The 14,595-nt window shown below is 40.9% G+C and overlaps 1 protein-coding gene across 1 annotated transcript in view; it reads left to right on the top strand.

Moving 5' to 3' along the window:
• Positions 1-206: 206 nt before the first annotated feature.
• Positions 207-14,595, top strand: part of LOC124038772 — a 133,569-nt gene continuing 119,180 nt past the window's right edge. The window contains exons 1-9 of the mRNA XM_046354862.1: positions 207-325; positions 450-512; positions 640-842; positions 1,013-1,080; positions 1,663-1,777; positions 7,555-7,639; positions 7,856-7,959; positions 10,669-10,888; positions 11,211-11,336. Of these exons, the coding sequence (XP_046210818.1) occupies positions 256-325; positions 450-512; positions 640-842; positions 1,013-1,080; positions 1,663-1,777; positions 7,555-7,639; positions 7,856-7,959; positions 10,669-10,888; positions 11,211-11,336 (1,054 nt within the window). The 5' untranslated portion in view covers positions 207-255. The remainder of the gene's footprint in view (positions 326-449; positions 513-639; positions 843-1,012; positions 1,081-1,662; positions 1,778-7,554; positions 7,640-7,855; positions 7,960-10,668; positions 10,889-11,210; positions 11,337-14,595) is intronic.

The raw sequence follows: 14,595 nt of genomic DNA, 5'->3' as shown, positions 1-14,595 counted from the left end.
TATAATTAATACAGTACACAATGTCAATTACAGTAAAGGTAATCCTACCTCTGACAAACAGACAAACAGAAAAATGGTAACACCTAAAGTTTGATCAGTCCCCTCCTTAGATACAGAATCAATTATCCCCGCATCATCAAGGGATGTCCTGGCGTGTAGTAGTTTAAAAGCAGGCACCTGGTGCCTCACGGTATCAGTAGGAACAGGAAGAGTACCTGTTCAGGTGGACCAGGACGACTCGTTAGAAGAACCATCATGGCACTCCAATGGGTGAAGCCGTGGATCGCTCTGCTCTTCGGACTATCTGCTGCACATTCTGAGACTGGTAAGAAAAGATATGACGAAATACAATTTATTCTCACTTTAGATTAAGTCATGTAGCCTAGTTGAGGAACTAAAGAGGAGCTGGGTTACAAGCAAAATAAGACTTGTTCCCTGTCTATTTCCAGTTATGATTCCAGACATGACTTCCATTGGGAGTCTATATGATTCCAAACTGCAAATCGTATCAGGTAATTTGTGTTGTTGAATATATGTCACCAAATACTCAAATATCTATATTCTACTCTACTGTTATATTATGCATCTTATATTCAGACATGAATGGTGCAACTATACTGTACATTTCCCCCCATGCAGCAGGAGTGAGTCCCACTCATAACGGGCAGGTCTGCAGCACATGGGGTAACTACCACTACAAAACCTACGATGGAGACCTCTTCCAGCTGCCCTACACCTGTAACTACGTGCTGTCGTCATTGTGTAAGAGCAGCAGCGGCTACGAGGCCTTTAACATTCAGCTGCAGCGCGGGGAGGTAGATGGGCTGCCCACCATCACCAAGGTATTCCTTTGTGATCAGTCCTTTGATTGTTGTACATTTCACTATTGATTAATTGTTTTTAAATTGCAGTATTGATTAATAGTTTGTATTGCTCTATGATCTTAATGTAAGGTGACCTTGAGGGTCCTGAAAGGCGTCTGTCAAATAAAACTACTATTATTATTATGAAGGTTTCTTTGAAGCTGGATGGAACCTTCGTGGAGCTGGCCAACGGTAACGTCAGCGTCAACGGATTACAGTGAGTTCCCAGTCTAGTCAACAATGGATCTCAGATGTGGAAAACCATTGGCTCTTAGATGTGTAAAATACATAGTAATACAGGAAGTAAATGATACGGGAGTTTGTAATCACTTAACTACATCCAATGGGATTCATTTTATTCAGAGATCAATCTTTTTTTAGTTCAGTTTAAAAAAAAATTGGGAACTAATTTTATTTTCACTTCACCTGCATTCAGTTGCTACTTTTGTGCGAAGACTTGAGGAAAAACACATAAGTTTAAAAAAATGCATCATCTTGAGATCAATCTTTTGCTGTTTTAACATAATCTACATGATGTCAGTTTCAACGGGCAACAGTGAGTTCATCAGTGATCTAAAAGCATTCAGAGGTCAAACTCTTATTCTGAAGTTCAGTTGATGTGCATTTACAGATGAAAGTTACCAAGCTGAAATGACATTCCTATACAGACATTATTACCTGGTACAGTCCCAACAGGGGAGGAAGAAAAATACAAAGAAAATACTGCAAAGGACCATTTTGACCCTTGTTGGAATACAGACTCTCCTCTCTGATGAACACTATTGTTTTGTCCCTCTAGGGTCACCATACCGTTTGGTCAGTTTAACGTCTTCATTGAGAGGACCGTTTCCTATGTGAAGATCACAGCCAAGCTGGGGTTAGTCATCATGTGGAATGAAGATGATTCCCTCTGGGTATGTGTTTAGTTTGCTTACTCATTTCCATATGTCTTCTGTTACACTACAGTGATATGTGGTTGTTTCACCTGCTTTGGTTCAATACACTGATTGTAAATCACTCTGGGGAAATAGGGGAACTGTTGGGATAAGAGAGGGACAGTGTTAGGGGAACTGTTGGGATGAGAGTGGGAACATCAGTGTTAGGGGAACTGTTGGGATAAGAGTGGGAACATCAGTGTTAGGGGAACTGTTGGGATAAGAGTGGGAACTGTTGGGATAAGAGTGGGAACATCAGTGTTTGGGGAACTGTTGGGATAAGAGTGGGAACTGTTGGGATAAGAGTGGGAACATCAGTGTTAGGGGAACTGTTGGGATAAGAGTGGGAACATCAGTGTTAGGGGAATTGTTGGGATAATAGAGGGAACATCAGTGTTAGGGGAACTGTTGGGATTAGAATGGGAACATCAGTGTTAGGGGAACTGTTGGGATTAGAATGGGAACATCAGTGTTAGGGGAACTGTTGGGATAAGAGTGGGAACATCAGTGTTAGGGGAACTGTTGGGATAAGAGTGGGAACATCAGTGTTAGGGGAACTGTTGGGATAAGAGTGGGAACAGAGTGTTAACATCTGATGGGACAGGACAGACTAATAATCAATCTATATTTCTGCACAGTAACATACAGCATTCTTACATTAAAAGTTGTTTTATTCAGTCTAACGGTCATACCAACAGTTGTGGTCTCTTTAGTAGGGCCACAGACTGGCAGGTGAAGTGACATTAGAATAGGCTTTGCACCAATCAAGGATGTGACCATCTACTACCTCCAACAACCCCTTTCATCAGCTAGTCTCCAGTAAAAAAACTGGCACCCTATTCCCTTTATAGTGCACTACTTTGGATTAGGGCACATAAGGCTATTGTTGAAAGTCATGTACTATATAGGGAATGGGGTGCCATTTGGGGGGGGGGGGCAGTATGGAAGAGCTTATTAGTTTAACATGTTTAGGAACGGGTTTCCGCTAGCGGAGCGCCTCACCAACAGCCAATGAAATTGCAGGGTGCCAAATTCAATCAAAAGAAATCTCATAATTAAAATTCCTCAGCATACAAGTATTTTACACCGTTTTAAAGATACAATTCTTGTTAATCCAACCACAGTGTCCGATTTCAAAAAGGCTTGTCGGCGAACGCAGAACATATCATTATGTTAGGTCAGCAACTAGTCACAGAAAGCATACAGCAATTTTCCAACCAAAGAGAGGAGTCACAAAAAGCAGAAATAGAAATGAAATGAATCACTAACCTTTGATATTCTTCATCAGATGACACTCCCGGGACAACATGTTACACAATACATGCATGTTTTGTTTGATAAAGTTCCTATTTATTTCCAAAAGCCTCAGTTTACCTTTGGCTTTGCCTCCAAAACATCCCGTCAATTTGCACAGAGCCACATCAATTTACAGAAATACTCATAATAAACATTGATAGAAGATACAAGTGTTATTCAGAGAATTAAAGATATAATTATCCTGAATGCAACCGTTGTGTCAGTTTTTTAAAACCATGCAATAATCTGAGTACGGCGCTCAGAGACCAACACAACCTAAACAGATCTCCGCCATGTTGGAGTCAACAGAAGTCAGAAATAGCATTATAAATATTCACTTACCTTTGATGATCTTCATCAGAATGCACTCCCAGGAATCCCAGTTCCACAATAAATGTTTGATTTGTTCGATAAAGTTCATCATTTATGTCCAAACACCTTTTTTGGGGGGCTTTTAGCCCAGTATTCCAAATGCATGACATGTGATCACAAGGAGCAGACGAAAAGTCAAATAATTAACGCTCATGGTCAGCTCATGGCGCTCTGGGAGAGACCTTACTCAATCCCCTCTCATTTGCCCACACTTCACAGTAGAAGCATCAAACAAGGTTCTAAAGATGGTGACATCTAGTGGAAGCCTTAGGAAGTGCAATATGACCCCATAGACACTGTATTCAATTGGCCAAGAGTTGAAAAAATACAAACCTCAGATTTCCCAGTTCCTGGTTGGATTTTTCTCAGGTTTTCAGCTGCTATATGAGTCCTGTTATACTCACAGACATCATTCAAACAGTTTTAGAAACATCAGCGTGTTTTTTCCAAATCTACTAATAATATGCATATATTAGCAAATGGGACTGAGTAGCAGGCAGCTTACTCTGGGCACGCTATTCATTCAAAATAAAATTGCTGCCCCCTATACATGTTAATCAGTTCACAGAGTGTGATTAGATCAGAAGTCCCAATATTAATCAATAATAATAATCCCGTAAAAAATCTCAGTGTACTCATACATCATAACCTCAGACTGAAACTAATTTGCAAAGCAGAAAGAACAGTTTTCAGACAACTCACAATCAATTTAATGTGAATATGATGCTTCATTTTATTATTAATTTAAAATGCACGAAAGAAAAACAACATAAGGTTTAAATGGTTTTAACACAATGAGAGGTTAAAAGGTTTTTTAACAACACAATGAGAGTTTAAAAGGTTAAAAACACAATGAGAGATTAAAAGGTTTTAACAACATGAGAGTTTAAAAGGTTTTAACCTCCCCCAGTCAGATGTTTATAGAACACAAACCAACAAAAAATATAATTCTGATTATTAAAACAGAGAAACAAATAGTTGGGAGGAGTCATAGTGAATGTATTTGTTTTTGTTGTTCAGATCCAATCCATTTCATATCAGACCAGAATAAAACTACAGTGAAACAGGTTTCCTATTGTAGATATATTGTAGACATGATCCCTAATCCGCATAATTCACTTTAATGAATAACCACTTGGGTATACAGTAGAGAAAACATTGAATAATATTAGCAGTCCTGTGCACACTTTTGTGTTTTTTTAGGAGGCCTAATGCTCTGTATTGATCCTATCTAAAATGTACATATATATGAACTGCTGTAGGTGCATGGCCAGCTAGCTGTATGTGAAATGTATATATACAGTACCTTGCGAAAGTATTCGGCCCCCTTGAACTTTGCGACCTTTTGCCACATTTCAGGCTTCAAACATAAAGATATAAAACTGTATTTTTTTGTGAAGTATCAACAACAAGTGGGACACAATCATGAAGTGGAACGACATTTATTGGATATTTCAAACTTTTTTAACAAATCAAAAACTGAAAAATTGGGCGTGCAAAATTATTCAGCCCCTTTACTTTCAGTGCAGCAAACTCTCTCCAGAAGTTCAGTGAGGATCTCTGAATGATCCAATGTTGACCTAAATGACTAATGATAAATACAATCCACCTGTGTGTAATCAAGTCTCCGTATAAATGCACCTGCACTGTGATAGTCTCAGAGGTCCGTTAAAAGCGCAGAGAGCATCATAAAGAACAAGGAACACACCAGGCAGGTCCGAGATACTGTTATGAAGAAGGTTAAAGGCGGATTTGGATACAAAAGATTTCCCAAGCTTTAAACATCCCAAGGAGCACAGTGCAAGCGATAATATTGAAATGGAAGGAGTATCAGACCACTGCAAATCTAACAAGACCTGGCCGTCCCTCTAAACTTTCAGCTCATACAAGGAGAAGACTGATCAGAGATGCAGCCAAGAGGCCCGTGATCACTCTGGATGAACTGCAGAGATCTACAGCTGAGGTGGGAGACTCTGTCCATAGGACAACAATCAGTCGTATATTGCACAAATCTGGCCTTTATGGAAAAGTGGCAAGAAGAAAGCCATTTCTTAAAGATATCCATAAAAAGTGTAGTTTAAAGTTTACCACAAGCCACCTGGGAGACACACCAAACATGTGGAAGAATGTGATCTGGTCAGATGAAACCAAAATTGAACTTTTTGGCAACAATGCAAAATGTTATGTTTGGCGTAAAAGCAACACAGCTCATCACCCTGAACACACCATCCCCACTGTCAAACATGGTGGTCGCAGCATCATGGTTTGGGCCTGCTTTTCTTCAGCAGGGACAGGGAAGATGGTTAAAATTGAAGGGAAGATGGATGGAGCCAAATACAGGACCATTCTGGAAGAAAACCTGATGGAGTCTGCAAAAGACCTGAGACTGGGACGGAGATTTGTCTTCCAACAAGACAATGATCCAAAACATAAAGCAACATCTACAATGGAATGGTTCAAAAATAAACATATCCAGGTGTTAGAATGGCCAAGTCAAAGTCCAGACCTGAATCCAATCGAGAATCTGTGGAAAGAACTGAAAACTGCTGTTCACAAATGCTCTCCATCCAACCTCACTGAGCTCGAGCTGTTTTGCAAGGAGGAATGGGAAAACATTTCAGTCTTTCGATGTGCAAAACTGATAGAGACATACCCCAAGCGACTTACAGCTGTAATCGCAGCAAAAGGTGGCGCTACAAAGTATTAACTTAAGGGGGCTGAATCATTTTGCACGCCCAATTTGTCAGTTTTTGATTTGTTAAAAAAGTTAGAAATATCCAATAAATGTCATTCCACTTCATGATTGTGTCCCACTTGTTGTTGATTCTTCACAAAAATACAGTTATATCTTTATGTTTGAAGCCTGAAATGTGGCAAAAGGTCGCAAAGTTCAAGGGGGCCGAATACTTTCGCAAGGCACTGTATATAAACTGCTGTACAATATATATATATAGGCCCCTCAACAGCTAGCTTGCAATGCATTAACCCTCAGTCATCTTCCATTGGTTTTATAGGTGGAGCTGGACTGTGGTTAGATCAGAAGACACAATATTGTCTCAATATCTATTGACATTGTAGTGAGTAAATACTGTTTGTATCATCGTTCCCCTTTGTGTGTACATAAATTATCCCAGTGTACTCAGACATAACCTCAGACTTAAACTAATTTGCAAAGCAAACAGACCAGTTTTCAGACAACTCCCATTCAATTTAATGACGAAAACATCAATATTTTGCTTTATTTTCTTTTTTTAAATGCACGGAAGAAAATACAAAACAACATGAGAGTTTAAAAGGTTTTAAAGGGAAGAGTGCATGTGCAGGAGAGGTAAAAAACAGAGGGGATTGTAAGACACCTCCCCCTGTCAGATGTTTATAGAACACAAACCAACAAAAAATTGAATCCTGATTATTAAAACGGAGAAACAAATAGTTGGGAGGAGTCATAGAGTGAATGTATTTGTTTTTGTTGTTCAGATCCAATCCATTTCATATCAGACCAGAATAAAACTACAGTGAAACAGGTTTCCTATTGTAGATATATTGTAGACATGATCCCTAATCCGCATATTTCACTTTAATGAATAACCACTTGGGTATACAGTAGAGAAAACATTGAATAATATTAGCAGTCCTGTGCACACTTTTGTGTTTTTTTAGGAGGCCTAATGCTCTGTATTGATCTGATCTGTATGTACCCAACCTGAAGTACAGCGCCTGTTTTGTGTTAACCTCCCACTCCTTGTACTCAGCGTCATATGCCAAACATAGGGATATCAAATCAAATTCTATTGGTCGCATACACATATTTAGCAGATGTTATTGAGGAAGTAACGAAATGCTTGTAGCACAGGTACAAGGAGTTGAATGTTAGCATAAACACACTGGTACCCAGGCTAGAACAAGGAGTTGAATGTTAGCATAAACACACTGGTACCCAGGCTAGAACAAGGAGTTGAATGTTAGCATAAACACACTGGTACCCAGGCTAGAACAAGGAGTGGTAGCATATATATGAACTGCTGTAGGCACTTCAACAGCTAGCTTACAATGCATTAACCCTCAGTCATCTTCCATTGGTTTTATAGGTGGAGCTGGACTCAAAGTTCCAGAATCAGACATGTGGGCTGTGTGGAGACTTCAACGGAGTCCAGAACGAGTTCAATAGGAATGGTAAACAAAATCACCAAATGTCTTAGAGGGGCGGATTACGCTCCTGTTCTGTTTATGAATGTGTGGGTTCAATCTATGGGTTAGGAAGGGGTTATAAAGTATTTTTTAGGTACCATTTTAAGAAAGGGTTACCAAAAACACAAAACACATGATGACAGAGACTGTTTGTAAGGGGAAATAAACAGGTTAGATAAAACTATGTTTCTTTTCCCACAGATGATGATCTGAAGATAATCGACTATGCTGATATTTGGAAGATGAATGGCCCAACAGAAACCTGTACAGAAATCCCTGTTCACACTGAGCAGTGTGAAGACCAGGTATTTACAAGTCTAGAGCTGAACATTTAAGATTTCTTATTCATTACATTTAAAATACCAATATAATCATCATCATCATCATGGCTGACATTTGATCAGTACATCATTTGATCAGTACATCATTTTATTTTATTTATGTATTGTTATTTCACCTTTATTTAACCAGGTAGGTTAGTTGAGAACACCTTTAACCAGGTATTTAACCAGGTAGGTTAGTTGAGAACACCTTTATTTAAGCAGGTAGGTTAGTTGAGAACACCTTTATTTAACCAGGTAGGTTAGTTGAGAACACCTTTATTTAACCAGGTAGGTTAGTTGAGAACACCTTTATTTAACCAGGTAGGTTAGTTGAGAACACCTTTATTTAAGCAGGTAGGTTAGTTGAGAACACCTTTATTTAACCAGGTAGGTTAGTTGAGAACACCTTTATTTAAGCAGGTAGGTTAGTTGAGAACACCTTTATTTAACCAGGTAGGTTAGTTGAGAACACCTTTATTTAAGCAGGTAGGTTAGTTGAGAACACCTTTATTTAACCAGGTAGGTTAGTTGAGAACACCTTTATTTAAGCAGGTAGGTTAGTTGAGAACACCTTTATTTAACCAGGTAGGTTAGTTGAGAACACCTTTATTTAACCAGGTAGGTTAGTTGAGAACACCTTTATTTAACCAGGTAGGTTAGTTGAGAACACCTTTATTTAACCAGGTAGGTTAGTTGAGAACACCTTTATTTAAGCAGGTAGGTTAGTTGAGAACACCTTTATTTAACCAGGTAGGTTAGTTGAGAACACCTTTATTTAACCAGGTAGGTTAGTTGAGAACACCTTTATTTAACCAGGTAGGTTAGTTGAGAACACCTTTATTTAACCAGGTAGGTTAGTTGAGAACACCTTTATTTAACCAGGTAGGTTAGTTGAGAACACCTTTATTTAAGCAGGTAGGTTAGTTGAGAGAACAGGTAGGTTAGTTGAGAACCTTTATTTAAGCAGGTAGGTTAGTTGAGAACACCTTTATTTAACCAGGTAGGTTAGTTGAGAACACCTTTATTTAACCAGGTAGGTTAGTTGAGAACACCTTTATTTAAGCAGGTAGGTTAGTTGAGAACACCTTTATTTAACCAGGTAGGTTAGTTGAGAACACCTTTATTTAACCAGGTAGGTTAGTTGAGAACACCTTTATTTAACCAGGTAGGTTAGTTGAGAACACCTTTATTTAACCAGGTAGGTTAGTTGAGAACACCTTTATTTAACCAGGTAGGTTAGTTGAGAACACCTTTATTTAACCAGGTAGGTTAGTTGAGAACACCTTTATTTAAGCAGGTAGGTTAGTTGAGAACACCTTTATTTAACCAGGTAGGTTAGTTGAGAACACCTTTATTTAAGCAGGTAGGTTAGTTGAGAACACCTTTATTTAAGCAGGTAGGTTAGTTGAGAACACCTTTATTTAAGCAGGTAGGTTAGTTGAGAACACCTTTATTTAAGCAGGTAGGTTAGTTGAGAACACCTTTATTTAAGCAGGTAGGTTAGTTGAGAACACCTTTATTTAAGCAGGTAGGTTAGTTGAGAACACCTTTATTTAAGCAGGTAGGTTAGTTGAGAACACCTTTATTTAAGCAGGTAGGTTAGTTGAGAACACCTTTATTTAAGCAGGTAGGTTAGGTTGAGAACACCTTTATTTAAGCAGGTAGGTTAGTTGAGAACACCTTTATTTAAGCAGGTAGGTTAGTTGAGAACACCTTTATTTAAGCAGGTAGGTTAGTTGAGAACACCTTTATTTAAGCAGGTAGGTTAGTTGAGAACACCTTTATTTAAGCAGGTAGGTTAGTTGAGAACAAGTTCTCATTTACAACTGCGACCTGGCCAAGATAAAGCAAAGCAGTGTGACAGAAACAACACAGAGTTACACAGGGAATAAACAAACATACAGTCAATAACACAATAGAGAAAAAAGTTTATATACAGGCAATAAATAGGCCATAGTGGTGAAATAATTACAATTTAGCAATTAAACAATGGAGTGATAGATGTGCAGAAGATGAATGTGCAAGTAGAGATACTGGGGTGCAAAGGAGAAAAACATTTAAATAACAGTATGGGGATGAGGAAGTTGGATGGGCTATTTACAGGTCACAGTAGTGGGTAGTATACAGGGCTTTGGTGACAAAATGGATGGCACTGTGATAGACTGCATCCAATTTACAGAGTAGAGTGTCGGAGGCTATTTTGTAAATGACAATCGCCGAAGTCAAGGATTGGTAGGATAGTCAGTTTTACGAGGGTATGTTTGGCAGCATGAGTGAATGATGCTTTGTTGCGAAATAAGAAGCCAATTCTAGATTTAATTTTGGATTGGAGATGCTTAAAGTGAGTCTGGAAGGAGAGTTTACAGTCTAGCCAGACACCTAGGTATTTGTTGTTGTCCACATATTCTAAGTCAGAACCGTCCAAGGTAGTGATGCTGGACGGGCAGGCAGCGATCAGTTGAAGAGCATGCATTTAGTTTTACTTGCATTTAATAGCAGTTGGATGCCACAGAAGGAGAGTTGTATATCACTGAAGCTCATCTGGAGGTTAGTTAACACAGTGTCCAAAGAAGGGCCAGAAGTATACAGAATGGTGTCGTCTGTGTAGAGGTGGATCAGAGAATCAAACCGTCTGTTGCCTCTAGTAATTCTTCTTCTTCTTCTTCTTCTTCTTCTTCTTCATCCTTTCAGACCAAATTTTGTGAACAGCTTCTCATCAGTCCTGCCTTCAGTAGCTGTAAGGACCTGATTGCCACAGACTCCTTCATCAAGGCCTGTGCAGAAGACATGTGTCACTGTGGCAACAGCAGCAGCAGTGTCACCTGCGCCTGTCCCACCATGTCAGAGTACTCCCGCCAGTGTGCTCACGCAGGGGGGAAACCCCAGGAGTGGAAGACCGACCAGTTCTGCTGTAAGGGAACATTATTTGCATTACACATCCTTTTAGTTTTGATACTGGATTGTTTGTTTGTATTGCTCTGTTGGTAGTTTGGATGCGGGTAAAAGAAAACTCAGTTATATTGTAACTCAAAGTAAACACTTTTGATGTGCAATAATGCTTCCTTAGGTAATCTATAGTCTTCTTTGACATGCTTGTATTTACATTTATGTGACTGAAAACTGAGGAGCAAATCCCAATTTTCACTTCCAATGATGTCAATAGAAGATGTGAAAATGTGAAGTAATGAAGCCTCAGAAACAGATTTGTGACTCTGGTTATTTGTGTTGAGCAGTGGAGACGTGTCCTGTAAGCATGCAGTACCAGGAGTGTGGTAGTCCCTGCACTGATACCTGCTCCAACCCAATGAGGAACCAGCATTGTGAGGAACACTGCACCGACGGATGCTTCTGCCCTGCTGGTACATGCACTCATTACTGAATACAACATCATATATCAGCTATGTAACTATTTTAAAGTAGCTGAGTACAACATCATATATCAGCTATGTAACTATTTTAAAGTAGCTGAATACAACATCATATGTCAGCTATGTAACTATTTTAAAGTAGCTGAATACAACATGTAACTATTTTAAAGTAGCTGAATACAACATCATATATCAGCTATGTAACTATTTTAAAGTAGCATTTAAAATATACAATGCAATCAGATTCTGCTCTGCCTACTGCACACTCACTGATTATAACAGAGATGGGACCAAGTCTAAAGCAAGTCTGAAGTCTTAATTTTTGAGTTTCGTTGCAAGTCCCAAGTAATAGTGGGTAAGTCCCAAGTAAAGTTCGACAGCTCAGGTCGAGTCAAGTTACAAGTCCCTTATTTTGGGTTTTGGGTCCTCAAGTTAAGTGTTTTATGCCAATTTCATTGCAACTGCAATACATCAGTGAGTTTTGGCCCCACGTTCTACAAGCCCCCCCTACTACAACCCCCCCTCCCTACTACAACCCCCTCCCCCTACTACAACCCCCTCCCCCCCTACTACAACCCCCTCCCCCCTACTACAACCCCCCCCTACTACAACCCCCTTCCCTACTACAATCCTCCCCCTCCCTACTACAATCCTCCCCTCCCTACTACAACCCCCCCCTCCCTACTACAACCCCCCCCCTCCCTACTACAACCCTCCCCCTCCCTACTACAACCCTCCCCCTCCCTACTACAACCCTCCCCTCCGTACTACAACCCCTCCCTCCCTACAATCCTCCCCCTCCCTACAATCCTCCCCTCCCTACTACAACCCCCCTCCCTACTACAACCCCCTCCCTACTACAACCCTCCCCCTCCGTACTACAACCCCTCCCTCCCTACAATCCTCCCCCTCCCTACAATCCTCCCCTCCCTACTACACCCCCTCCCTACTACAACCCCCCTCCCTACTACAACCCCCTCCCTACTACAACCCCCCCCCCCCTCCCTACTACAACCCCCCCCCCTCCCTACTACAACCCCCCCCCTCCCTACTACAACCCCCCCCCCCCTCCCTACTACAACATAGTCTTTGAAACCAAGTGTTTTTTGGGACCGATGATGCCCTGATGCAGAGGTGCACCACAGGTCCCAGAGTGGTGGGGCAAATTGTTTTTCCTGGGGCCCAGAGCTTTTCCTAATCTGGTAACCTAACCCAGGTATACATCACGACCCTATAGGATCTGACAGTGATTAATAAGTAGTTGTGAAAAGGTATTTTTATGGGCAATGATGGGAGTGGGACCAGATTTACATTTTCAGCAGATGCTCTTATCCAGAGAGACTTACAGGAACAGTTAGGGTAAGAGTCTTGCTCAAGGGCACACTGACAAGAGTTTTCACCTAGTCAGTTCGGGTATTCAAACCATTGACCTTGTTTTCTTCCCATACAGTTTAAGTGTAGGCTGCTGAAACATTTGGATATGTAGGGAGTGATGTGTTATCATGATTGCTAAATACATACCGGAGGAAAGTGGAGCAGAGTGCGTTTTGCTAGATTATGTGATTTGCACCTGGCCTGCGATTTAAATACCAGATAGGTTTACATGCACAAGATGAGAAATCGAGTCACACAGCTCAAATACCAGATAGGTTATTTTCATTTTTTTAACTAGGCAAGTCAGTTAAGAACAAATTCAAGTTAAAGTTCGTCCAAGTTAAATCACGAGTCATAGATGCTCAAGTCCAAGTCTCGTGGGAAGTGTTTGACTTTTTGTCAAGTCAGAGGTTGCAACATGACTGGAGTCCACATCCCTGGATTTTAGACCAGAAAGACTGTATTAAAACTCATATTGGTTATGTCAACAAACAGGTCACTGACCATCTCAAATCCCACCGTACCTTCTCCGCTGTGCAATCTGGTTTCCGAGCCGGTCACGGGTGCACCTCAGCCACGCTCAAGATATTAAACGATATCATAACCGCCATCGATAAAAGACAGTACTGTGCAGCAGTCTTCATCGACCTTGCCAAGGCTTTCGACTCTGTCAATCACCATATTCTTATCGGCAGACTCGGTTTTTCGGATGACTGCCTTGCCTGGTTCACCAATTACGTTGCAGACAATTCAGTGTGTCAAATCGGAGGGCATGCTGTCCACGATTTTTGCAATTCGTTCCAGTCACAGGCAGCAGAGAACTGGAACGAAAGGCGGCCAAATGAGGTGTTGGCTTTAGGGATGATCAGTGAGATACACCTGATGGAGCGCGTGTTACGGGTGGGTGTTGCCATCGTGACCAGTGAGCTGAGATAAGGCGGAGCTTTACCTAGCATGGACTTGTAGATGACCTGGAGCCAGTGGGTCTGGCGACGAATATGTAGCGAGGGCCAGCCGACTAGAGCATACAGGTCGCAGTGGTGGGTGTAATAAGGTGCTTTAGTGACAAAACGGATGGCACTGTGATAAACTGCATCCAGTTTGCTGAATAGTGTTGGAAGCGATTTTGTAGATGACATCGCTGAAGTCGAGGATCGGTAGGATAGTCAGTTTTACTAGGGTAAGTTTGGCGGCGTGAGTGAAGGATGCTTTGTTGCGAAATAGGAAGCCAATTCTAGATTTAACTTTGGATTGGAGATGTTTGATATGGGTCTGGAAGGAGAGTTTACAGTCTAACCAGACACCTAAGTATTTGTAGTTGTCCACATATTCTAAGTTAGAGCCGTCCAGAGTAGTGATGTTGGACAGGCGGGTAGGTGCAGGTAGCGATCGGTTGAAGAGCATGCATTTAGTTTTACTTGTATTTAAGAGCAATTGGAGGCCACGGAAGGAGAGTCGTATGGCATTGAAGCTTGCCTGGAGTGTTGTTAACACAGTGTCCAAAGAAAGCCGGAAGTATACAGAATGGTGTCGTCTGCGTAGAGGTGGATCAGAGACTCACCAGCAGCAAGAGCGATCTCATTGATGTATACAGAGAATAGAGTCGGCCCGAGAATTGAACCCTGTGGCACCCCCATGGAGACTGCCAGAGGTCCGGACAGCAGACCCTCCGATTTGACACACTGAACTCTATCAGAGAAGTATCATCAGTATTATCTCCCTCACCAACTTCAAACATCTGCTATCTGAGCAGCTAACCGATCACTGCCGCTGTACATAGTCTATCGGTAAATAGCCCACCCATTTTTACCTACCTCATCCCCATACAGTTATTTTATTTTCTGTTCTTTTGCACACCAATATCTCTACCTGTACA

Source organism: Oncorhynchus gorbuscha, linkage group LG01 (genome assembly GCF_021184085.1).
Source record: "Oncorhynchus gorbuscha isolate QuinsamMale2020 ecotype Even-year linkage group LG01, OgorEven_v1.0, whole genome shotgun sequence".
In the NCBI taxonomy this organism is placed as follows: Eukaryota; Metazoa; Chordata; class Actinopteri; order Salmoniformes; family Salmonidae; genus Oncorhynchus; species Oncorhynchus gorbuscha.
Note: the sequence above shows the minus strand (reverse complement) of the source record. Positions and strands in the feature narration are given on the sequence as shown.